We start from the raw sequence: 26,258 nt of genomic DNA on the forward strand, positions 1-26,258 counted from the left end.
GCCGGGACTTGATTCCCCAGCGTATAGCTCCAGAGCCACTGTACCACTATCACAGCTATACTGAATCTTTCTCCCAGGAAAAAAAAGAAAAAACCACATAGACTTCCAGCATTTCCCATACAACCTCAAGGGGTCCATGATCTCTGAATCCCACCAAGGACCCTCAAGTCAAGAAGGTGGGTGGTGGGGGGGCTGTAGCAGGGGTCAGGCCACGAAGTGGAAGCAGGTTTCCAAGTGTGGAACCAGTGTCCAGACAGGCGAAGGATGGAGGGTCAGGAATGCAGACAGGACCTGCGGTGGAGGGAGGGGGCTGGAATGGTTGGGTAGGGGGCCGGAGGAGGAGAGCAGACGTGAGATACTAAACCACTGGGAATAGCACTGTGCGTGGGCGCATGCCTGGGAGTGTGTGTGCTCAGTCCTCAGGACTCTTTGCGACCCCATGAACTGTAGCCCACCAGGCTCCTCTGCTCGTGGAATTCTCCAGGCAAGAATACTGGAGTGGGTTGCCATTTCCTACTCCAGGGGATCTTCCCGACCCAGGGATCGAAACTGTGTCTCTTCCGTCTCCTGCGTTGGCTGGTGGGTTCTTTACCAACCGAGGCACCCGAGACAGGCTCCCTTGTAACTCCAGAGGTTCTGGGAAAAAGCCCTCTGACCTGGCTGTGACCACCCCCCTCCTATCCCGGGCTAATCTACCCCCACTTCAAAACAGAGGCAAGCCTAAGAGAGTCTTCGAGGATTCTGAAGGACACAGGAAACCCTTGGAAGAGGGGGAAAAAGGGAGGTTCGAGGGTGGAGGGGGTGGCCTAGGTGGAAAAAAGAAGTAGGGGCTCCCCAGAGGGTGAATCAGGGCTTGGACCCAACGGTAGGGCCTGGCCGGATTCCGTAACCAGGAGCATCAAGATTTCTGAGGAGTCTATAAAGCAATGGGAGAGGTTGGTGTGCGGTGGCAGGGGCAGTTTGCAGTTGGAAGCCGGGTCCGTGGGACCCTGTACAGCTGGGCTTCAAGGTTGCACACACGCGCGTCGGCGGCCGCAGTGTACATACAAGCCCGCACACGCCCACCGGCTGCGGCAGTGCCGGCTGCGGGCGACCGAGCGGTCCTTTCGCGGCCCCGGGAGAGGGAGCCGTTACCCAAACTCGTGTTCCCCAAAGCAGACATCGCAGCCTTCCAACACCCGAAACGCTCCACCTCGACTCCTCCCCAAACTATCCTCCTAATTGGCAGCTCAGCGCACGGGATGATGCGGGCGGCTGCGGGCGGCCCTGCAGTGCCAAGCCGCAGCCGCCCAGCCCAAGCCGGAGAGGAAGCAAGGGGGTGTGTGTGTGTGGGGGGGGGCGGTGCTGGGGGTGCGGCCGGCTCCCGGGGCTCCGGGACCTGGAGGCGGGGGCGCCCCGGGCTCCGCGGCGGCCACCGCCCCTCCTGCGGCTGGAGCGCTTCCAGAGCAGAGGCGCAGCGTCGCTCGCCTAGGTGCTAGCTCGGCGGGCCTCCTGGCCCTGCTCGCGTTCCTCCTCCGCGGGCTCCTCCTTCTCCTCCCGCGCCCCCGGCGGCCGCTCCTGCAGCCGGCTCCTCCTCTCCCTCCCTGCCTCCCCCTCCTCGCGCTCTCCGCGCTAACTTTCCCGAGCCCTGGCCAGCGGCGCAGAGCTCCCCGGCAGCCTCCGGCCCCACTGCAGACCGCGGGCTGCGAGCGCGGGTGTGCCCTGTATCCCGTCCCCGCGCCCCGGGGGCGCTCCGGAGAGAACAGAACGATGCCCGGGGCTCGGGACCAAGGCGCAGCCCGGGCGAGATGGCTGGGCATTGGGCTTTTGGGTAAGACAGACACCCGGCTTGGTTTCTTCTACCTCTTGCCCCAACCCTTCCCCCCTCCCCCTCCCCCCAGAGCAGGGAACACTTAGAAGAACAGCACCTTGGATAGGGTGGGCTTTGGAGCGCGGCCCCCAATGAGCGGCTCCAGCTACTTCCAGGACGCCGTTTGGACTGCTGAGCTGCCGGGGGACCTTGCGCCGTCCCCCGCCCCATCCCACCCGCCAGCCCGGAGATTAGTTCTTTGCTGTCTCTAGTGAGTTCAGCTTCAGGAGCTGGAGCTTGGGGCCGCAGAGGTTTAAGCCGGCTGGGCGAACGTGTCTGGGATCGGATGTAGGAGATGCCCGGTGGGTTGCACGTGTGGTTGTTGGGACGCTGGTTTCTACCCCAGCCCGGAGCCCCTTGCAACTTAGATGCGTGTTGCCCCGGCACTGGCGTGCACCAGTTCAAGGCGGGGGAGCGCCCCTTCCTCCTGTCCCTTTTCCGTTTGGCTCCTCTGCTGTCTACTTCCTCTAGTGCCCATTGCCTTCTCTGCAGACTGGATGGGGTTGGAGGGACTTGGAGGATCGTTCAAGCCCTCCTTTAAATTTTATTTATGTTTTTATGGCTCGAGACTTATGGGAATCTTAGTTCTTCGACTAGGGATTGAACCCATGTACTCGGCAGTGAAGGCACCAAATCTTAACCACTGGACTGCCAAGAATTTCCCCCTTTTAGGAAGGATCCTGTCTCTCTTCTTAGGTAAAGATTCCATGGGGTTGGGCGGTGGGACCTGTTTAACCTGCTCTTGGCTCTTCATTTTTGGGATGAGTATGAAGACTAAGGAGGCACATCCGGAGACCACAGAAGGAACCCATGATTAGTGTCTGTTTTATGCATATGATACTTTTGAACGTCAAACTCCCAGAGATTAGGGAATGACATTTAGTAGTCCAGAATGTAGCCTTTCAGAAGTCAAAGCTGGATTTCAGTGTAAGCCGATTCCATCTCTGGCACCTGCACCTCTTCCTGTTTATATTTGTCAGATTTGGCTTTTGGCAGCTCCCCTCATCGGGTTGGGCACACGATGTAAGCATTTGGGCTGAAAACAGGAAGACAGAAGTCTTTAAGGGTGGCCGCTGCTGCTTCTGCCGAGGTAAACCGTGTGCTGACCTGTCATGTTAGCACCTGGGGGTGGAGCGGGGATAAAGTATGTCCTTCACTCAGGAGCCGCTGCTTTTGTTACATCCCTACAGCTGGTGTTCTCTCTTGTAGCTTAGGCACAGGTGTGCTGATTCCACGGTGACCCTAAGAGGTGGGTCTCTGTGAGGCCCGAGGCTTCTCTTCATGGGCAGGGCACAGTGGCCCTCTGCTCCCCCTCATCCCATCTCTGATCACTGTGGCCATGGCAAGGGGAAGGGGTCACTGGGGAATACAAACTCACACCACCATTAAACTAGCCTGCTTATCAACACCTCTGGCTTCCCTTTCTCCTATTGCCTGGTTGGCTGGTGGAATGTGAGTGCCAGAGTATTCATAGAACTTGTCTTCTGTGGGGAACCCCACCATACACCGTGTGTGAGTGTGTGTGTGTGTACACACAAAGGCACAGATTCTTGGTACTTTTCTCCAGGTGGAAACCCCCACATCCTCTAAGCACTGTTTGAGCTGATAGACTAGGGAGGGACAGAGGCCCATTGGAACAGGTTTGGAAGATTCCCTGAGCTACCCTCTGGGAGCCCGGGAGAGAGCAGAGTGATTCGTAGGGGGAGACCAGAAGACCCTAGAACTGGCCCCAGCTGCTCTGCCCCTTGCCCCTCTGGTCTGCCGAGGGAATACAGCCTGAGTCCCTCCCTGGACGTTGCCCAGGCAGCCACCGATAAGACCTCGCAGTGGCATTGCTTTGAGCTTGGCATGAAGACACCATCCTTGGTCTTGGTCCAGGAGGGGAGATGCAGAGATGACTGGACAGCCAAGTAGAGCATCAGAGCTGGCAGGAGCTTTGGAAACCATAGCACAGAGCTCCCCTCAGGATGTAGAAACCACGGTCCAGAGAGGGAAGGTGACTTGCTCACTGGTGTGTAGCCAGTTGATGGCCAGGTAGGCCAGAATCCAGGTCTCTGGGGCTTTGTCACACCAACTTCCCTCTCAGTTAACCACAGTCTGCTGCGGGGGAAGGTCAGCAGGGGTCGTGCTGATGGACTGAAGAAGCAGTGAGCTCGGGAGCCTGAGTGTGGAAGAACAGAGGCTTAGGGGCCCAGAGCTGTTCTCACAACTATGGAAACTGGGTACAGAGTAGTAAGCTCCTAGGAGTCCTCTACCCCTCCAGCTTCCTCTCCCCACATCAAACTCAATCTCCTAAGCGAGACGAAACTGATTTTTGATAATCTGACCAGACGCTCAGTTTTTAAATTGAGACACAGTTTTCAAGACGGCAGTATTGCAATTGAGGCTAAAAGGTGTCAGTCCCTTCCTAAGCACGTGACTGGTAATGTATCTGTCCTACCCACTCCTTACTTGTTGCCTGATCTGCTTAATTGCTGCGATCTCTGTGTAATTATCACTTGTGAGGGTGCTCTGTTGCCCAACCCTCTTTCCCTGGGCATGTATTTATTAAGGACTTGTTTAATGAGAAGGCAATTAAGCAGAGGGTGTTTAGTCCCACTCAGAGGAAGGAAAAGGAAAGGGTAAATAAGCGGTTCATGGCAAAGAAGATGGGAAAGCAGGGAAGAGGAGAAAGATCCCAGGGTTGGGGATTCATTCTTTTTTTGGACGTGCAGGCTTGTGGGGTCCCAAGTCATTATGGCTGCTGTGGCGGGTGGGACCAGCATGTTAGGTAGACCCCAGGCACAGATTCTCCCACCTTGCCCCGCTGCTGAGGGTGTAAGGATCTCTGCAGAAGCCACACCCATTCCATGGCCTGCAAGAGGAGGGATGGGCACACTGCTTGGAATTGTTTGCAAAGCTGGTTTTGTTGAGCATCCAGCGCTGTCTCAGGGGCATGTTTCTATCCTGGCAAAGCTCCTGGGGGTGGGCAGGAAGCCGGCAGGTTGCCTAGGGAGAGGGAGCTGAAATCTTTCCTCTGTCTTTGGGCCCAGGGGCCTTGCCTGGCTCAGCCCTGCCTCCCACAGCCCCTAGGGCCTGCACCCCAGGAGGGGTCTTGTCCTGCTGGCCTCGGCCCACTTTCTCCCTCCCAGCTCTTACTTTGAACCTGACTCCCCTGGGGCCAGTGTATCAGCTTCTCTATTAAAGTCAGCCGCAATTCTGCCTGCCTTGCCAGGCAAGCCCGGGGAGCTAAACTTAGAGTGTGCTCCACGCTGCCCCTCTTTCCTCCTCTCGGCCTAAGTTGGGTATCACTGTACCCGGATATGGGAAAAGGTGGCAGAAGATTTCTGCCTTGGCATTTGACTTGGAACGTCTGATGGTAGATATGAGATCCCCCTTGGTGTATTTAATAAGATTTGCCTGTACAAATATATTTTTACTTTAAATGGGAGGCCTGAGTCAATCCTTAGACATAATCGGGTGGGATAGGAGGGGGCCGATCAGAAAACAGCCAAGAAAATGGCTGTTCTGAGAACGGTTCGGCAGTTAGCGAGCAAAGACAAGGCTTAGGATTGAATTCCACAGGATCACGGGTCAGAGGACTTGTTCCCACCCATCCCAAGATGCAGGAAAGGGACCCCCAATCTGAAACACACACAAGATCACTTGAAATTCTAAAGAGTTTAGTTTGGGACAAAGAAAGTCCTTCTTTATCCGAGGAAGTAGCCACATGGAAATAATTACCTCCAGGAAGTAATACAGGGTGAAAGTATAAAACAGTGCTTGAATGGCTTGGAGATATTGTTGGCTGACACTGGTCCTTAAGTTGAGTGTCTTGGTTACATCTAGACCTACAGTGGAGGCCAGCCCTGTCCCTCTGCCTCCTTTTACACATGATGTTCCTCTACCCGCAGAGAGCCCAGGCCAGATGGATGCACTCATTGAAGCCCTTCTCATGTTTTATAAGTTCATGTTTTTTTTTTTAGCTTTATACCAAGCTTAGAAGGTAGGAAAGACAGGCATCCCTGGTTTGAGGATGTAGCACCTCTGACTTTCTCAAGGTCAGCCAGCCAAGTGGGGTCTGCCATGTGCCTCCTGATACATGCATCCTGGCTTGGTCATCCTGCTGAAGTACCTCTCTGAGTCCTCTAGTGGGTCTAGATCTGACTCTGCCCCCTTCTCTCCCCACAGCACAGGCTCACAGGGAAGAAGGCACAGGACGCAGGCTTCTGGGTTTTCCCGTGCACGAGCCTCCCAGACACGGCTGATAAGACTTCTGTGTGCTGGGAGGGTGTGCAGTGGAGAAGCCAGGCTTGCTCCCCGTCTCTGATGCTTTAATTCAGGCAGGACTCTGAACTTCATCGTATAAACATCTCTGCCTTCCCTTTGTCCCTTCCAGGCTACGGTGGGAAAGGTGATGCTTCACTCTGGGAGTCTGGGAGTCCTGAGTACATTAGAGTTAATTCATTCACACAGGCACACACACTAATCAGGTGGAAATGCGCACCGTCATGAGTCAGACCTTAGAGAAGTACTTTTCTCCTCTGTCCTGGACTGTTTTTTTTGTTTGTTTGTTTTTGCTTCTATTTAAAGTGATCAAAAAGATTTCGCTTCTGATGGGTATCTCTGGTGCTTGGATAGTCTATTCCAGCTGAGGTTGGGGGGAAGGGGTTTGGCCCCTGACTTGGATCCCCCTGTCTCCCCTAGGATCCTGGACACTAGAGGCTGGTGCTGTGGTGCTCCCTGGAACACGTGCTCAGGCTCCGAGGGAGCACTGTAGGCATCAGGAAGCTCCTTCTGCTGAGAGCTTCACCACACTGCACTCCATTCTTTGGTTTGTGGAGGTGGTAGGGGTGGTGAGAAGCAAAACTGAGATCTCCCATCAGAAGGTTGTCTTCTTGGGACTTCCCAGGCAGTCCAGAAGCAAGCAAAACTCCTTGCTTCTACTGCAGGGGGTATGGGTTCAATCCCTAGGTGAGGAACTAAGATCCCACATGCCATGCAGTGTGGCAAAAAAAAAAAAAAAAAAGACAACCAAATTGAAGGCCATCTTTTAGGCAGGAGGGTGTAATCTCATGTCTGGCTCCTGTCTGTAGATCTCTGGGGCAAGGTGGTGAGGGAGGGGAGAAATGAAAAGAAAACCAGGAGCTTTAAGGAGGGCTGGCCCTGATGGTGTTGTTCCCTTGGAGAGGCACCGTCACAGAGTGGTGGAAAGCAGAGCTCAGTCTGTAGTCTGCTTATTCCACTCACCAGTTGTGTGGCCTTGAGCAAGTTAATCTCTCTGAGGCTGTTTCTTCATTTTGCATGTTGGGGATAAAAATAATAACTACCTCATTTGGATTATCATGAGGATTAAATGAGACAGTGCCTGTAAAATGCCCATCCTATTTTACCATCAGTGCTCAATTCCAGATCCACCATTTATTATGTGACCCTGTGCAAGTGACTTAACCTCTCTGAGCCTCAATTGTATCATCTGTACAATGAGAAAAATGATACCCATCTTTCGGCATTCTAATCAGAGTTGAAGTTAATAGGTAGAAATCCTCTAGCACAGTGGGGCCCAAAGTGTCATCTCTGATTGCAGCATTTTCTGGGAACCTCTTAGAAATGCAAAATTTCAGGCTCCACTCTAGGTGCTGGATCTGAAACTGCTGGGGTGGGGCCGGCGGAGCTAGCTGTAATCACCTCCAGGTGATTCTGATGCTTTGTGAAAGCCACTGCTGTAGAACAATCCCTGGCACAGAGGAGCTGATCAAAGATTGAAGGCTAATTGAAATGACCCCTCAGCACTAACTGGAACTCTGGTGGGCAAAATCTGCTGTTTTAGGATGTAAGGTAGGGCTTTCTTGCTTTGGGATGCTAGAAATGTCTCTTGTTGACCTTTGTGTGTATGTGCTAAGTTGCTTCAGTCATATCTGACTCTGTGCTACCCTATGGACTGTGGCCTGCCAGTCTCCTGTGTCCATGGGATTTTCCAGGCAAGAATACTGGAGTGGGGTGCCTTTCCCTCCTCAAGGGGATCTTCCTGACCCGGGGATCGAACCTGAACCCATGTGTCTTACATCTGCATTGGCAGACGGGTTCTTTACCACTAGCACCATGTGGGAAGCCCCTCTGTTGACCTTAGGCAAGTCACCAAACCTGTCTGTGTTCAGTTGCCGTGTCTACAATATGGAGCTATTACGGTACACCACTCAGAGCGTGGCTGTGGGGGTTATATGTAGCCGGCACATAGTAAGTGCTGAGCATATACCAGCAGTTGTTGATAGCTGTTGATCCTGGACTATGGGTTGTTATTTCTGAGCTTTGTGTTAAGAGCAGTCCGCTTTGCCTTCAGAAGTAAAGAGGATATGAAGAAGCTGAGGGAGTCCTAAGGGCAGAGTTGGGCCTCCAGCTCTCCATGGAGCTCCTCTTACTTACTTAAGGCCGCACCACATGGCAGGCGAGATCTTAATTCCGCAACCAGGGATTGAAACTGAGCCCCCTGCAGTGGGAAGTGCAGAGTCTTAACCACTGGACTGATGGAGAGGTCTCCTTCTAAGTTAAAAAGCATTGCCCAGGTGGCACTAGGCATCCTTATCTCGTGTGTGCAAACCAAGAGGAAGCTGGTTTATGATGTATCGATACAATGAGGAAATTAAGTTTGATGAAAGAGGTCCTTCCCTGAGAATGAGGATGGGAGCAAGGTTGGCAACTTTAAAACAAAGACTGGTCCTATCTGTCTTGGGAACAAGAACAGTTCTGGGAATTGCCTGCAGAGCTGGGAGCTGACTGGCCTGAGAGGGGTTCTCAAGTGGCTCAGCCTCTAAACCCAGTTAGTTTAGCCAAGTCTCCTCCCATTTGGGGTCTTGGTTGTCCCATCTCTAAAATCAGGCAGTGGCAACTTAGTGTCTCTAAGCTGAAACCATCCGGGTCCTTTAGGCTCTGACACTGTGGGAACGCCAGGCTGGTGGTCCAAGTAGTTGAGAGAAGCTACAGTCTGAGAAGAGATGCCAGGGAAACTTTGGCATAGGAGGTGGTACAGCCAGGTGTCTGCTCTCAACTGCCCAACTGGAGTCACACTCCAGTTCACATTTACCTCTGGAAGTTGTAGGACTTTGGCCAAGGCACAGGGCACTTTGCTCTTCTGAACCTTATCTTTCCCACCTGTAAAATGTGATTAATAAGACCCTCCTTCCAGGTGAGAGGTGAAGATGCTATGAAATTACTCATACGCAGCCTTAGCCAACATCTCTGCTCAGGAAAAGGTCATTATTCTCAGCATCACTGGGAACCTGAGAAGGACTCTGAGTTCTCACCCGGAGTGACCCTGGTTCATTCAGGGGCAAGGACAGCTAGTGTCTAATTCTGAAACCCCTTCTCCTCATGACCTTGAGGTACAGTAGGGTTTCCTCAAGGACTCTGTAGGACAGGAGGGCCAGGTTCTCTTACAAGAACTCACAAACTCACAAGGCAGGACCCAGAGGCCATGAGTGGAAATTCACAACTGCCACCTGCTCAACTGGCAGCCATGGCATTAGACTGGAAGGTGTGGGAAAGAAGGGGGTGGGGGTGGGGATGGTCCCCGCAGTGGGGCTGCAGGGGGTCGGGGGGCTACTCTGGGTCCGGAGGGGACCACGGGTGCAGCGCCCACTCCAGCCACCGGCTTGCAAGCATCCTGCTGCCCTGAGTCGGCCTCCATCAAGTGTCTCCCACCCTCACTTTCTCTGAGGTTATTGCTTTACTCCCTCTGATTTCACGGCTGCTGACTGATGCCAAGACATCCCCGTTCCACCCCACCCTGCGGGATGCCCTCTAGGTCCGCCTTGTCTCTCTTTTCTTCTCGAGGTCCCTTTCGGTGGTGGAGCAAGGTCCAGCGGGAGGCATCCCCCTGCCTCTCGGCCCCTTGGGGCGGGTGGGAGCCGCCAGGGTCCGTGATGAGTGGCCGAGGAGCCGGTGTCTGCCGTTTTCCTTTTAGCCACCTCAGGAGACCCGCTCAGCCTCCCAACACCCCTGCCCCGCCAAATCCCGAAAATATCACGAGGGAGTGGCGCACAGCCCTTGGGGAGATTCCCAGCGCGAACAGGAGGCGCAGGTTCTGCACTTGGGGGCCACAGGGATCACATCTGCTGTTTAAGGGGCGCGGACTCGCGGCACGGAGGCCGGGACCTAGTTTTCCTGGGTTGGGGTGACCCCTGGTGGTCACTTAGAGTGTCACAAGGGTTACTAACAGGCTCAGAAGTCCATCCAGCTCAGGCCAAGAGGGAGAATCAATCACGGAGGTAGTCCAGGCAGAGTCGGTTAAAGTAAAGAGAACCATCTTCCTAATATTGACACAGAGGGCAATAGAGACATCCCTGCCTGACCATGCCACTGCACTCCACCGGAGAGGTCCCTTCCAGGGCTGCAGGCTGGAGGTTCTGGTGGGGTTTTACTCAGGGAGGTGGTGCCCCTCACACAGGTCTTTTCCTGCTCCCGGTGTCCCTGTCGCTGGAGGTGTCAGTGGGAAAGGCCACCACCATCTACGCTGTCAACGGCACGGAGATCCTGCTACCCTGCACCTTCTCCAGCTGCTTTGGCTTCGAGAACCTACACTTCTGGTGGTCCTACAACAGCAGTGATACATACAAGATCGTAAGTAGCCGGAGAAGGGATGGGGCAGTTCAGATCCTCCTCCGGGGTTTGACCCCTCACCCCTGCCTCCAACCCCAGGCTATGGTCCTTTCTGGACTGACCCCCCAATGATGGTCTCCAGGGATGCATCTTTGGTCACCCTCACCTTTTATTTATTTTAAAAATACATGTATTTCGTTCTTTTTGGCTGCACTGGGTCTTTGACATTTTCTTTGGTTGCAGCTAGTGGAGGCTACCTTCTAGTTCGGTGCACAGGCTTCTCACTGCAGCAGCCCCTCTGGCTGTGGAGCAGGGGCTCTGGGGCACGTGGGTTCAGTAGTTGTGGTGCACGGGCTTAGTTGCCCCGTGGCATGTGGGATCTTCCCGGACTAGGGATCGAACCCGTGGCCCCTGCATTGGCAGGCGGATTCTTAACCACTGGACCACTAGGGAAGTCTCTCTCCCAGTATTCTTTCCAGAGCCTGTCTAGACAGATCTATGTGGGAAGGATGCTTAGATTTTTGTTGCTAGAATTTGGGGTGGAATTCCTGTCTAGAGTCCTCTGTCTGGTCTGAAGAAATACCGAAACTTGGTTAGCTGGTGTGAATATTAATAATTTAATTTAAAAAGCAGAAGAGACAAGACATTTGGAAGACTTGGAGACGGAGAATGAGAAGAGTCCAAACAGGAGAAGGGCTGGGGAATAGGCCTTGGAAGGATGGAAGGGGATGCTGGAGAAGAGAAGGGTCCAGGGCTTTGGCTGGAGGTGGGGATGGAGAGTCAGCAATTGTTTTTTAAATGTTTCTTTACGTATTTGACTGCACCAGATCTTAGTTGTGGCAAGCAGGATCTTTAGTTGTGGCATGTGGGATCTAGTTCCCTGACCAGGGATTGAACCCAGGCCACCCTGCATTGGGAGTGTGGAGTCTTAGCCACCGGACCACCAAGGAAGCCCCAGCATGTGCTTTTTGAGTACTCTGCAACCTAGTAGGGGACTGGAAGTCACAAGAGACCAACTCTGGATGTAATTAAACACTGAACTCAGGGGGTGCCGATGCACTGCCCTGTGGGATTGATCCACATCTTGATGAAGGGTCAGAATTCAGGCAGATAGGGGATGAGGTGCTAGCAAAGGCTGGAAGGAATGACAGAAGGAAGCGAGTGTGGTATTAACAGGCTTTTATGTGGTATTAAAAGGCTTTTATGAAGAAAGCAGTAAAAGTCATGCTACATTCTAGGGAGACCTTAGTAACAGAAATTGGGTTTAGCCTGAAGCAAGTAAAATCCAGGTTAGACAGACAGATCTATCGATAAGCGTGGGAAACCAAGGGGAAGGGCTCTTCCTGACCTGGGCAGGAAGGTGCCCAAGGAGTGGGCTGGAGTGATGTCATGACTCTAGAAAGGACTCTGATTTTTTTCTTGGCCCCCTCCTTGCTCCCATCTTCCCACACAGCTCATAGATGGGACTGTGAAGAATGAGAAATCGGACCCCAAGGTGAAATTGAAAGATGATGACCGCATCACTCTGGAGGGCTCCACAAAGGAGAAAATGAACAATATTTCCATTTCGCTGAAGAACCTGGAGTTCAGCGACACGGGCAAATATACCTGCCACGTGAAGAACCCTAAGGAGAATGATTTTCAGCACCAGGCCACCATCTTCCTCCAAGTTGTTGATAAATGTATGTAATGGGTCTGGGACAAGGGCAATGGCGTTGGAAGGACGGGGCTGGGGGTGGGTACCCATCTCAGTGTAATGGTGAAATGGACCATTGGTGTTTTCTTTCACTTTATGCTTTCAAGGGCAACTGGAGTTACATCTGGAAACTCGAATAACTTAGTGTGAATACTTATTCTGCCACTGAATAGCTTAAGATATACACTGAGGCCCTCTGAGCCTTGTTTTCCTCATATGAAGATCTGCCTTCTCTTAGGGTTGCTGTGAGAGTTCCAGAAGCTATATGGAAGTGTGTTGTGAAGTTCTCCTTATGTGTTGATTATTACTGCTCTTGTGTATTCTGTTAGCAACAGCTGATTGAATGCCATGTAGGACCAAAAAGTGCTATGAATGATACACTCAAAGAATTGACAGGTCAGGGTAGGACAGAAGACAAGTAAACACATAACTGAAATGGGGCAAAGCATGCAAAGCCAAAGCGAAGGAGATTAAAAATATATTTATCTATTTATTTGGCTGAGCCAGATCTTAGTTGAGGCATGTGGGCTCTTAGTTGCCACATGTGGGATCTAGTTCCCTGACTAGGGCTTGAACCAGGGCCCTCTTCATTGGGAGCTCAGAGTCGTAGCCATTGGACCACCGGGGAAGTTCCAGTAGAGATTGATAAGAATGGTCTCTCCTCTCTGGGGCTTAAGTCCTGGTTGAGGGGATTCCAATCCGACAATGGTGGAACAATTAGACAATGAGGAAACATGTGATGAGGGTATCCCATGACTCCGACATTGGACGTGTTTAGAGAAAGGGCTGAAGGAGTTAAGACTGGGTGGGCATCATGGAGAGGGGAGCCTGGAAGGCTGGTGAGGCATGGAAGCAGAGAAAAAGGAAGGAAACTTGCTTAAGCATCCTGATTGTGTTGTGTTTCTTGTGTTCCTGGGGATCCACTGCTCTCCTGGATGATGTGGGATTCCTGCAGAGAAGATGCTCATGATTCTGCAATTTTTTGGAGTTAGGGCCATTAAGATTCTCAGGTGGGTTGGATATAGGGGTTTGAGAAAAAGAGAGGAGTCAAGGATGACTCCAAGGATTTTGGTCAGAGCAGCTCAAAGGATGGTGTTTTCTCAGCAGAGATGGAGGAGATTGTGGGTGGAACAGGTTTGGGAAGTCAGGAGGTCAGTTTTCAGATGAGGGAACTGAGGCTAGAAGGGTTAAGTGACCAGCTGTAGGCTATTAGTGACTATTGGTGACCAGCTCATTAGTGACCGTGGAAATCCTGTTGTTGAAATCCAGATTACCTGGCTACTGTGTCTTCTGGCCGCATAAGAGGTATTGCAGGGAGACTCTCAATTTTTTTTCTGCATGGGTAAAAGGAAACCTAGAAGGAGGCAATGAAAGTCTCATGCTTGAGGGTCAAGTCAAACCTGGATGCTGTGGTCCCCAAGTCTGAGTTATTCGAGAACTTGTTGTGTGGGTGTCTGCGGGAGGGAGTATGTGTGGAGCACAGGGGGAGAGGGACGACTTCCTGTTATGCCTTAGCCTGACGGATGCCATATTCTAGCTTCTCCTGCTTCCTGCTGGGGTGGGCGTGTCCCAGATGCCCAGGTTGGAGGCTGGGGAGCTGCTGGGCTGCCGTGGTGCTCCAGGTGACTCCTGCTCTCCTTCTCCACCCCTCTTCTTTCCCTTCTCTGACCATGAAGTGGAAGAAGTGGACAACACTGTGACCCTCATCATCCTGGGTGTCGTGGGCGGGGTCATTGGGCTCCTCATCTTCATCCTGCTGGTTAAGAAGTTCATTGCCTTCATCATCAAGAAGACTCAGGAGAAGAAGTAAGTTGACTCCTGCCTTCCCACTGGCCCGCCACCCATTCTCATCTCATGGGTGTTCCAGCATCCTCTCATCCACCATCATACATCCCCATCTGCCTTCATCCTTCCATCTATCTCCTAATCCCTCCTCTCTTCCTAATTCTTCTACTCTCTTTTTATCCCTGCCCCGCTCCTCTCATCTTTCAGCCTTATTCTTCATCTCACTCCCTTTCCCCCATCCGCTCAGGAGGTGTTTATTGAATACACAGACTTCACTGAGAACATACATACAACTCATCTGCTCTTCCTCATTCCCCCGACTTCCTGCCCATCCCGTTATTTGTACCATCTCAATCTAAAGTCCTACCAAAGGCTTTAAAATGCATTTTTTTTTTTTTAGATCAGGGGAAATAATGAGATTCTGCATACAGAAACTCTAAAATGGGAAGATCCTTCTAGGGTGATGGGAGTCTTTTATTGTGAAATTCTGAAAATTCAAATGAAGGAGAGAAAAACAGTCTAAAAAGGCTGATATGACTACCCTGGAAGCCCTAGGACAAATTCAGGTATAAAGACAGATATTTGTAAGAGGAACGAGAAGAAAGATCGGGAGGTACAAAGGGTGCGGCCCACACTTACCCAGAATTGCCAGAGCTGGCAGGTTCCATGATTGAATGCTGCAAAACCCAGAGCAGACCAAAGGCATTTGAAAGTTGTGTTCTTGGCAAGAAAGATGAGATGAGGCAGGCCTTCCATTGAAGCAGAGAGGGTGAAAGTAAGTAGGAGAAGCAAGGGAGAAGCAGAAGATAGAAGGAGAAGATCTGTTGGGGTTGGCTTCATGCTGCTTTGTTGAGAAGAAATTAGGCTGAAAAGGGCACTGGTCAGAAAGGAAGGCAGCTGAAGGCAGGGAGAGAATTTTAGGGATTGGCAGAGGGGAGGGAGAGCTGGGAGGACTGGTTGCGATGATGAACTCTTGGGCTATCTAGCTGCATCATGGCCAGAGGCTGGGAGGATTTCAGAGATCTTGAGAGGAGTCTGGAGCATGGATTCAGACCAAATTGTGTTTTTAATAATCAGTCTTACTATTGCTGGTGAGAAAATTTGGAGAACAAAGAGACATTTGTGGTCAGCCTTGCAAGATGGATATGAGTTAAGTCCCAGGGAGGGTGAAGAGAAGGTTGTTCTGTAGGGGGAACTGCTGAGAGCAAAGACAGCCAGCCTGGGAAGCGAGCATGTTGTGGAGAACAGGCGTTTGTGGTTGCTGTTGTTGAGAGAGTGGGGGTGGGGTCAGGAGGAAGTGGGGAAACCCGCAAAGGGGGTGGGGACAGACCCTTGAGGACCCTTGAGGCTGAGATTGGCTTTTCTCTGACCACAGGGGAGCTGGGGAGGGCTTGCAGGGCCTGGCTCCATCAGAGGACCTGGAAGAAAGGGTCTGGTGTTGGTGGGCACAGGGACTGGGAAGGCAGAGGCTAGAGGTGGGAGACAGGCCAGGAGGAAGCCTGAGAGGGTCCTCTGAGCAGCGAGATAGGCCTGCGTGACAGTAAAGATGTGGTGGCTTCCTGAGAAGAAGGGAGGTGTGGGGCAGCATCTTATGATCAGTTCTGGGCTTTCACATGTGAGGGTGTTCCCTCTGCCTCGAACGTCTCCTCCCTCTTTTCCTGCTCATCTTTCTTGGTCTCAGCTTAAATGACGCTTCCAAAGGGCCCTCCCTGACCCTAGAAGGAGCCCTCTTAGGCTGAGTCCCTCCCTGGCATGCCCCACCCCCGTCCTGCCATTTACTGCATTGTGCTGCAGGTACTTGTTTAATAGCATATTCCCTGGAAGACTGCAGGTTTTTGGAGAGCAGGCACTTTGTCAGTTGGACACCTTTGTAGCCTGACACAGTGCCTGGTAGCTAGCAGGGTCTTTGGAAAGAAATATGGATGGTTAGGTGGATAGGAATTGGCTAGACTGACTATTCCTTAGGTTTAGAGATAGGCAGGTAGATAGATAGATGATAGACCCATCTGAATAGGGGTCTTTAGTGGTATGTCACAGGCTCTGTTTGTTCATTGTTATTACTGATTTAAACTACACTAAGAATGACATGGGCTCTGGTGGCTCAGGGGTAAAGAACCAACTTGCCAATGCACTAGACACAGGTTCGATCCCCGGGTTGGGAAGATCCCCTGGAAAAGGAAATGGCAACCCACTCCAGTAGTCTGGTCTAGGAAATCCCATGGACAGAGCAACCTTGTGGGCTACAGTCCATGGGGTCGAAAAGAGTTGGACACGACTTAGTGACTAAACAACAACAACAACAGGAATGATACGCTTATCAAATTTCCAGAAACCTAGCCACTGTATTGGATGGATAACAAAATTGGGATCTGGGAGGATATTTTTTTATTTTTTTTTAAATTGAAGTATAGCTAATTTAGTGTTGTGTTGGTTTGCTGGAATCATAGCAAAGTGGTTCAGTTGTACATACCTACATATTTGTTCTTTTTCAGATTCTTTTCCATTGTGGTTTATTATCAGATATTGAATATAGTTCCCTGTGCTATACAGTAAGGCATTGTGGTTTATCTATTTTATATAATAGTAGTTTGTATCTGTTAATCCCTAATTTATCCAAATGTATCCCTCCCCCTTTGGTAATTATAAGTTTTTTTCTATCTCTGTGATTTTCTGTTTATGCTTTGTAAAGAAGTTCATTTCACTCATACTTTAGATGCCACATATAAGTATATATGGTGTTTGTCTCTCTGTCTGATCTACTTCACTTAGTGTGATAATCTCTATGTCCATCCATGTTGCTGCAAATGCATTATTTCATTATTTTTATGGCTGAGTAATATTTCACTGTATACATGTACCACATCTTCTTTATTCATTCGTCTATGGATGGACATTCAGATTGTTTCCATGTCTTGGCTATTGTAAATAGCGCTGCTATGACCTTTAGGGTGCATGTATCTTTTTGAATTAGAGTTTTCTCTGGATATATGCCCAAGAGTGGGATTGTTGGATCATATGGCAACTCTATTTTTAGTTTTAAAAAACGAAACCTCCAAACTGTTTTGCATAGTGGCTGCACCAATTTACATGCCCACCAACAGTGTAGGAGAGTTCCCTTTTCCGGATTTAGGAGCATAGGCTGGAGGTATAGACTAAAGCCTGCAAGATGAAATTGATGAAGATGAAATGTTAAATCTCTCCTGAAGGCCTCAAACTCAGCTATACAAGCCTAGGGTGAGGCTAAGATGTAGTTTAGTGACAGAAGCCATGAAAAAGACTTGGAAGTTTTCATGGGCCAAAATGTAGGAGTAATGCAGCAGTCAGGTCTTCTCTGGAGCACCCTGTGCGGCCTGGCCACTGCTGTTGGGGGGTCTTGTACTTAAGACTGGAACATGCCCAGCACAGGGTGGCCGGGGTGGTGCCTGTTCTGGGGGGTATTCCCACCTGCCCACCTCTCCTTCCTCCTGCCCCATCCTCCGCCTCTACCCGCACCTGCCTACCCTTCCATCTCATTTTGCTACCTCTAGTCCCAGAGAACTTCAGGAGGAAGGGCCTGCAGGGCCTGGGTGAGGAGCTACTTGCCCTGGGCATCCTGTCTGCTGGCCTGGACCCTTCCCCTGGCTTGGCACAGCCTGACATCTACCCTGGTTTGGGCTCCCCTCATTACTGACCCCTGGGAGGAGTGACTGGTACCCTTGCCCTCTGCCATGTTGAGATGACCTGGTGATGCTGGCCTTACTGAGTACTTCCTGTGGCTCAGGCACTGTTCCAAGTGCTCCCTGGCTCCTCCCAGTAATCCCATGAAGAAGGGGCCATTGCAGCCACTTTTTAGACAAGGAAATGGAGGCAGAGAGGGTGGGCGATCTGGCCTCTGGCTACCGTGGCACTACAGAAGGCCAGGGAGAGGCTCGGGGCTGGCACAGGGGGCCACGGCTCCCCTCCCACACAGTTTTACCCACTACTTGGCTCTCTCTCTCACCACTGCCTCCCCTCTCTCCTTTCTCCCTCTCAGGAAGGAGTGCCTCGTGAGTTCCTCAGGGAACGATAATACCGAGAATGGGTTGCCCGGCTCCAAGGCGAAGAGAAAGCACCAACCAAAGTGTGAGCCCTGCGTGGGGCCAAGCAGCTGCTGGGAGCCTCACTTTCCTACGATGAAGCCGATGCTTGAGCCGTGTCCGTGACCCCATGTGCCTGAGACATCTGCTGCTTGGCTCGAACTGTAGTCTTCCCCGGGCGGGGAGAAACTGGGGTCCTGTCCCGCCTGCCCCACCCCCTACCTCCCACCAGGGCTCCCCAGGGACAATGGCTGGCCAGGGAAAGGAACCCGCGGAAGGTTCGGGAAAGGAAAGGAGGGGCTGAGGCGGTGTGGATGGCCTGTTCCCCGACACCGGGGTAGATGGTCTTCAGTGCCCCCCACCCTAGATGAGGAGCACCTTGGTTTTCCTCCTGATGTCTCTTTGTGAGAGACTTGGGGGGTCGCCGAGGGCTGCCCCAGTAGTTGGACCCTGAGTATAGAAGACTAACCCTTTTATGGCGGGAGTGGCCGGAGGACTCTCTACAGGCTCTGGGGGTTGGGGGCTGCTGGAAGGATCCTGCAGGGAGAGGCTTCGATGGATACCTGGTTCCCCATGTCCCTCCAGTGAGGAACTTCCCTCCCCCTACGCCGACCCCTGGGTGCCTGCCTGCCTTGGTTCTTCCCCTTCTCCCCCGCTGCTCGGAGTCCCTGAAGACTCCCAGCTAGGGCTGCCACTTTGTGTTAGGGGGTCCTAGCCCACCTGGTCTGCTTTTCTAATCTCTGGGTTCCGAAGGGCTCATGAATGGGTCCCTCAGGCTGTCCCAGAGCACTGGGCGCCACTTATTTCTTTCCTAGAATTTCTGTTCGGGGCGTCAGGGCCGTAGAACGCCCACCAACGCCGGCTGCCCCTTCTCCTTGGCCTGGCAGGACCGTGGCCGCTCGTGGGAACTCCCAACCGGCTCCGCCCTGCTGCTCTTCCTCCGAAGCAGCAGGTGGCGCCATCTCGCTTGAGGAGCTGCTCGCTCCTGTGTTCCTCTCGCTTCTCCCCTCCCAGGGTTGTTCACCTCCATCCCCGGGTCAAGGCTTGCCTTCGCCTCAGGAACCCTCTTGCTTTGAATGAGAGGGCTCTTGGGTTTTCTGGCTGCTTCCTGCTCAGCTGTCTCCTCCATCCTCAGCCTGGGGTGGGGGAGGGGCAGGTAGAGAGTGCCCACAGTTTTCCTCTGCTTTTCCACGCACTGGTTTGCACACCCCTTGTGTGTGGGGCTAGACTGTGCCTTAGCTCCTGAGTCCTGGCTCATAACGTCTTCGACCCCTTCCTTCAGCCCACGTGGAACAGCCAACTCTGGTGGGGCCCTGGTGAGGGGTCCCCAGCCGCCCACACTCAGGGTCAGGCAAGGGACCGGGGAGCTAACGCCCCCTGGGCCAGCAGCTGAGTCCTGGAGGCATCTGCCAAGTGCTCCCTGGGGCCCTGCCATGTCATGGTGTTTTCCCTGTGAGTTGATGAAGTGGGGGATGGACGGGGCTGTGATCATGGAGGAATCCACCATCTGCTTCCACCCACCTCCATCTCTCATTAAATTTCTGACACTCTGTCCTTTGGGGCCCTGGGAGGAATGAGAGGGGAGTAGCCCCTTTTTCAAAGTGTATGGGGACTGCCTAAGGGCTCTCCCTGCCAAAAATCAGCAGTGAACATCCCAGCAAGGGCCCACTCAGATCTGCTTCCGTCCCTTGTGTCTTCCTTCTCCCATCCTGGGCTCAGGTTCAGGCTTTCCTGTCTTTAGGAGCAGACAGACCAGAGCCACCAGTTATTCTGGAAACGTATTAGGTTCCCTTCATTTAGAACCGTTTTCTTTTCCTTTCCCAGCTTCAGCATTTGGACAGGCTTGGGCTCCTCTGACTTCCCTGAGAGGAAACCAAGGCATACAGAGTATGGGAGAGGGAGAGCATCATCCTCTGTATTCCTGGGTCTGCTGCTGACTCATAGGCAGATCATGTAACTTCTCTGGGCTCAACTTTTCCTATCTGTAAAATGGGGTAATAATACTTACCTACTTCACAGGACTGTAAGACTTGGAAAGTTTTGGTTTAAAAATGTCTTTTTGGCTTGGAAAGGGATTTAGGAGTTCAGGTATCAAAGTTGGAGGGAGTGTTCCAAGTCTATCCTGTCCTCTGTGTCCTATCCCTATAGTGCACACACTCACACACACACATACACACATTCTCACTCTTTTCTGTCTCTCTCTTCCCACCCACCCCCTGCCCTTAGAATTATTTTAGCTTTTGTAATGTTAGAAACCTTGGCTCTGATGCTTAAAGCTTCTTGTCCATGGCTTTTGTTTGGTAGTTTTCCATAGAGGTGATTGGAACTGTAGAGGGGGACACTTTAGGTTGCTCCAAGGCCTGAGGACTCATGGCTACTGCCGTTTAATGAGCGTGAGGGCTAAGGATGTTCAACTCAGTCCCCACAACAAAGACTGTCCTGCCCCAAGGCTGGGATTATACCCATGGAGAAGCTCTGGCATGAACTTGCAGTGGAAGATGTGTGGGCAAAGCCATCTTCCCAAGCAGACCCTCAGCCCGTGCAGGTCTCTGAGAGGGATCTTCAGGGGCTGGTGAGGGTGTTTTCAGGGTGTGTGGGCTAGAGAGCATTCACAATATTGAACTTGGGAGCCCAGGACACGTGCAGTTTCGCTGACACTAAAGTCAGGAGACCACGAACAAAGTCTTTCCCACTCCCCCTTCCTTGACCCCCAAGTAGGACCTGAGCATTCCAAGCCTTGGGATTCTCCTGATGTAGGAATTGTGCAGAAGGCAGCCAGAACGAGCCTGGAGAGGTCTGGGAGGACAGCTGGTGGAGCTCAGACTTTCACATCTGGCTGGCTGCCCACAGCTGGATGCAAAGGGAGGGGTGTAAGAGCAAGCTCCTGAGATGGGGGCAGCCGAGGGTGTGCCTGTGTGGACTGAGCGTGTGGAAATGCGTGGCTGTGGGGTGGGTGGGCCATGCATGGGCATGCGGATGTGTGGAGCTATGTATAAAGGCTGAGTGTGCCTGAGATGGGGGAGCTTCTATACATTTCAGAGCCATCTTTCCTGTTGGGGCACCTGGAATCTGAGAAAGAATAAGAGACAGAGGGAGAGACCAGCTGTGCTCCTGGGTCGCATAACACACCATGATGCCATCTCACTGTCACAGCTGCCGTCAGAGTGTGGGGGGGAGGGGGTGCTAGGAGAGGGGACTTCTCTGGGGGAAATCCTACAGCTTGCTTGACTACTGTGTCCCAGGGAGTCCCTACCCTCCCACCTCCCACCTGATACACAGTGCTTTCGACTATCTTATGCATGGTTTATCCCTCTGGCTTGGATAACAACAATACTCATAGTCAATTTCCTGTAAAACTATAGATCAAAACAATGCAGCACAAACGGGCCTTGTGGGGGCGGGCCTCAGATCTGCGGGTGCCTCTGGGAGGCGCAGATGTGTACACACCAAGCACTTACTTGTGTTCAAGCACAGAATGAACGTGAGCTGACTGACTGTCTTGCCTTGACAACATGTTTTGCTTTGTAGAATTTTATTTAGTTTTGCCTTGGATGAAATAAAAATTATGTTTAATAGAAACAGTTTGGGGTTTCTATCCTTGGCTAATTGGAAGTTGGGGTCCAGCTTTATTACTTTGCCAGCTGAGCCTCAGTCTCCTTGTGTCTGAAACGTCCCCTGCCTTGGTGAGATACCAGATGTAAAAAGTCTAAGAATGTCTGCTGTATTCATAGGCATTCAGGTTGTATTAGTGCTGATAGTACTTCTCCTTCCCCGAAGAAGGTGCAAAGATGGCCCTCTGATACTGGAATCGTTACCAGGGCCTTCCCTGTACTGATGACCTTGGCAATGATTCTGGTACCAGTCAATGTCATCACATTCCCTTACCCAGGTCTCTCCACCCCAGGTTAACGTGTATCCAGGTGAAATCTGTTTCAAATGACAAGGCCAACCTTAAAGAGGAAAAGCACAGGGCTTCCCTGGTAGCTGAGTGGTGAAGAATGCCCCTGCCAATGCAGGCGACATGGGTTCAATCCCTGATCTGGGAAGATCCCACATGCCATGAAGCAACTAAGCCCATGCACCACAACTGCTGAGCCCGGGCTCTAGAGCCCAGGAGCACAAGTACTGAGCCCATGTGCTGAAACTCCTGAAGCGCACGTGCCCTAGAACCTGTGCTCTACAGCAAGAGAGGCCATTGCAGCAAAAAGCCTGCGTACCACGACTAGAGAGTAGCCCCTGCTCACCACAGCCAGAGAAAAGCCCGTGAAGCAACAAAGATGAAGCACAGCCAAAAATAAATAAAATTTAAAAAATAGTCCACATTAAAAAAAATCTAAAAAGATTAAAAAAGAGAGAAAGCACAAAATGACCTACTGACTGGTCTATATAGGCACAACGAGCCACGCTTGGTGGGTCATGCTGTCTGGAGGGATGGGAGGATGGGCGTGGGTGGGGATGGGGGAGGGAGGAAGTTTAGGCTTACATCCCAGGAATGACTACCCATGTGCATTTCATATTGTCCATCTTAATTATTTGAAAGAAAGTGAAAGTGAAGTCGCTCAGTTGTGTCTGACTCTTTGCGACCCCGTGAACTGTAGCCCACCAGGCTCCTCCGTCCATGGGATTCTCCAGGCAAGAATACTGGAATGGGTTGCTATTTCCTTCTCCAGGGGATCTTCCCAACCCAGGGATTGAACCCAGGTCTCCTGCATTGCAGGCAGACGCTTTAACCTCTGAGCCACCTAAGTTATTTGAACATAGTTTAACCGAGCACTCCAGCCTCCTTTCCAGCTGCTGGGCATAAGGCAGGCTGGGAAGGAATTGTGAATGTGTGTGTGTGCTTATATTTGTGGATTCTATCATTCCATATTTTTCCCCCATATCCCTCTCTTAAATGGGTTCACCTAAGACTGCATCTCAAAGAGTTTCAAACACTAAGTCCTTAAGAGATCTTATTAAAAGACTCTGCTTCCTCAATCAAGGACCCCAGCAAGGCAGAGGTCTATGAGGTCCTCAGTGTCAGCAGATGCCGTTAACATCTGTGTTTCCTTCACCCTCAGCAATAGTAACTCCTCTGTGCTCCCACCCTGAATAGACTCATCACCAGGATCCATGTGCTCACCCGTCTTCAGCGCCTGCTTGTTGCTTGGGACCTCCTGGCACCTTCTCATCAGCTAGAGACCTGTGAGATATTGAGGTTTCCTGGTCCATATCTGAGTTTATAACACTCTTGGAGTGCTGTGCATTGAACTTGTAGTTCCCCATGTAAGGATCAGTCCCAAGATCTAGGTAGGTTTCCATCTTTGCTGTTTCATTATATTTCCTTTCCATACTCAACTGTCATAATTGATAGATAAACGAATGTGTCAAAACCAAATTAGGAACTGGGACTGTCCTGGGTAAACCTGACATAGGATCACCCTGTGAAGGCCATACTGACTCAGCCAGGACGAAAATACACATAAACTGTTTTTGTTTAGTCATTAAGTTGTGTCTGACTCTTTTGTGACCCCATGGACTGTAGCCCTCCAGGCTCCTCCGTCCATGGGATTTCCCAGGCAAGAATACTGGAGTGGTTGCCATTTCCTTCTCCAGGGGATCTTTCCAACCCAGGGATTGAACCCACATCTCCTGTGTTGGCAGGTGGATTCTTTACCACTGAGACATCAGGGAAGCCCCTCCCCACCATACACATAAATTTAAGGGTTCTTAATTTGAGCTGCTGGCAGGCACACAGACTAGATGGACTATTTTGAACCAGAAGCTCTGTTAGAAGCTAGTGTTACTAAAATGGGCTAAATACAAAGCATACTCTCAGGGAGCTTATAGTCTCTTGTGATTCAAACAGAAAACTTCTAACACGATGCAAGTTTGCTTCTCACTTGTGGATCTTCTGTCTAGGCTCTTTCCACATCTTGCTCAGAGGTGTGGCATCTTACATTGTGGCTTTGTCCTCCTCTGGGTCCTTGGAGCCTTTCCCATGCAGCTGATGGACGGGGAAGGAGAGAATGAAGATGGTGTGTGGGGATTTTTACGGGCTAGGCTTGGAAAAGAACCACATCACTCTGTTCGTGTGCTCCCCACAGGGAAGCTGGGTGTGAAGTGTGTTTTGGGGAACATAAAACAGCCCATGAGAAGACAAGGGTTCAGGCAACTGTAGGAGATTCAACTGTTGCTGAAGCCCCAGTGGTGTGCTGGAGATGGGGAGGGAGATCTGCAGGCAGCATAGGTGGGGCCCCAATCCTGCAGGGCTCGTAGGCCATGCTAGAAGGTTCAACCTGTATTTTGTAGGCAATGGGGAACCATTGGAAGACTTGGGAGAGACAGGGGAGAGAGAGGGCTGAATTGGGGAAGACAAGACAGGAGACAATGAGTATGGCAGGGCTGATGTGGTTGCCCAGGCAACAGATGAAGGCAGGGGAATGGAGAGCAAGGGTTGAGATAATCAAGGGGATAGAATATACAGAGCTTGATTTGGGGGCAGGGGGCGGGTAGGAGAAGATGGTGCCAAGGATGGCTTCTAAGATCCCCCTGCGGATGATAAGGTATTTAGAAATAATTTTGCCCTGAAAGGGAGCAGAGGGGAACTCTGGGTGTGGGGAGAATATAAATGCATTTATGAAAATGTTCAATGTGCCTCCAGAATAATAGCAGGTAGTTGTAAAGAAGAGTCTAGAACTTAGGAGTAGTTCAAGTAGTATGTTCAAACCATGGCGAAGGTGGGCTCATCTAGAGAATCCTGGGCTCTGACACTCAAGGGCTGTTTGGAGGAAGGGGAGGCCATAAAGAGTGTCATGAGGGTGGGCCCAAGGGCAAGGTCAATGGTGTCTTTGAGGTCAAGGTGGCAAGGAGTGCTAAGAACTGAGTGGCCATCGCTAAGTTAAGGATCAATCCTTACAAAGGACATTGGTGACCCCCATGAGCCCAGCACAGGAGAAGGGAGGGCCAGGTGGGAGAGGCTTAAGGAGCCTGATTCCAGGGTGTGGGTGAGTCAGCGGAAGGGAGGAACTCACTGGCACACAAGGTTACGAATTCAGGGAACTTGAAGGAAAGAAAAGGCATTGGCCCAGGTAGGAAGGAGAATGGATGGTTTTCTTCTTAAGATGGGAGAAATAAAATAAAATCAGGGTTAAACTCGGGTGGGGAAGAGGTAGTGGAGAGGGGAAGGCTGTCTTGGCTGATAGGCAGGCAAGAGTCCTTCAGACCTGAGGGGATGGGCCCCGGAGGCTGGGAGGGTTTTATCTTGTCTAATTGGTGTTAGACAAGAGGGGAATCAACCCTCTACTACTGCGACAGGGAAAAGGAAAGGAAAGAAAGTGAAGTTGCTCAGTCGTGTCTGACTCTTTGCGACTCCATGGACTGCAGCCTCCTAGGCTCCTCCGTCCATGGGATTTTCCAGGCAAGAATACTGGAGTCGGGTGCCATCGCCTTCTCCAGGGGATCTTCCTGACTCAGGGATTGAACCCGGGTCTCCCGCATTGCAGGTGGACACTTTACCTTCTAAGCCGCCAGGGAAAGGAGTACAAGTGGAAATTAAGGCTGCTAAATTTGCAGGGGGTGTGGGGCAAGAGACTGAGAGACTTTGCCTCATGGTCTTGGTTCCTACTAGGACACCAGGTCATTTGCGGAGCAGACTTTAGACTGAAGCTGGAGACAGCTCAGCACCCCTCTCAATTCAGGGCTCTGGGCATCTGGCCGGCTTTTTCCTGGCATTCCACTTGCACGTGCACGCACTGCAACAGGAACATACTAATGGTGGGAAGGGGATGTGCTCATGGGTCAAGGCTCAGATAAAGCCTCCGAGGTGCTAACAGGTAAGACAAAGGGTCCCCTTCCACTGCCTGAGTCTAAGTATGGAAAAGAACAATCCTGGATTTAGAATCCAGAGTTCAGGTTCAAGTTTTCACTCTATGATTGACCAGTAATGGCCTTGGGCACCACCTCACCTTTCTCAATCTTAGTTCCGGTTCCATAACCTGCAAATAGAGATGATTACACCCACCACTGTTGCTCTTGAGAGGATTAAGGGAGACAATAGTTGTGAAATACTTTAAAAACTGGTGGCTCAGAGGTTAAAGTGTCTGCCTGCAATGTGGGAGACCTGGGTTCGATCCCTGGGTTGAGAAGATCCCCTGGAGAAGGAAATGGCAACCCACTCCAGTATTCTTGCCTGGAGAATCCCATGGATGGAGGAGCCTGGTGGGCTACAGTCCACAGGGTTGCAAAGAGTCGGACACGACTGAGCGACTTCAATTTCACTTTCACTTTAAAAACTACAAAGTGCTGGCCATAAATGTCA

General features: G+C 51.5%; 2 protein-coding genes across 2 annotated transcripts in view; one reads left to right on the forward strand and one right to left on the reverse strand.

Moving 5' to 3' along the window:
- Positions 1-1,400: 1,400 nt before the first annotated feature.
- On the forward strand, positions 1,401-21,540 carry SCN4B (sodium voltage-gated channel beta subunit 4). The gene is made up of 5 exons (XM_005897160.3): positions 1,401-1,810; positions 10,272-10,444; positions 11,877-12,105; positions 13,796-13,925; positions 17,917-21,540. The coding sequence occupies exons 1-5, from the start codon at positions 1,750-1,752 to the stop codon at positions 18,083-18,085; spliced, it is 762 nt and encodes a 253-aa protein (XP_005897222.2). The 5' UTR covers positions 1,401-1,749; the 3' UTR covers positions 18,086-21,540.
- A 4,089-nt stretch (positions 21,541-25,629) lies between these two features.
- TMPRSS4 (transmembrane serine protease 4) overlaps positions 25,630-26,258 on the reverse strand; it is a 51,384-nt gene continuing 50,755 nt past the window's right edge. Inside the window, exon 13 of the mRNA XM_070383109.1 lies at positions 25,630-25,692. Coding sequence (XP_070239210.1) covers positions 25,630-25,692 — 63 coding nt within the window. The remainder of the gene's footprint in view (positions 25,693-26,258) is intronic.

The sequence above is a fragment of the Bos mutus genome, chromosome 15 (assembly GCF_027580195.1).
Source record: "Bos mutus isolate GX-2022 chromosome 15, NWIPB_WYAK_1.1, whole genome shotgun sequence".
Lineage (NCBI taxonomy): Eukaryota > Metazoa > Chordata > Mammalia > Artiodactyla > Bovidae > Bos > Bos mutus.

Excerpts from the sequence above, each read along its gene's own strand:
- SCN4B (XM_005897160.3), top strand. The coding sequence starts at position 1,750 with ATGCCCGGGGCTCGGGACCAAGGCGCAGCCCGGGCGAGATGGCTGGGC. Across the intron at positions 10,445-11,876 it reads GCAGTGATACATACAAGATC|CTCATAGATGGGACTGTGAA; the intron begins GTAAGTAGCCGG and ends CTTCCCACACAG. Across the intron at positions 13,926-17,916 it reads AAGAAGACTCAGGAGAAGAA|GAAGGAGTGCCTCGTGAGTT; the intron begins GTAAGTTGACTC and ends TCTCCCTCTCAG.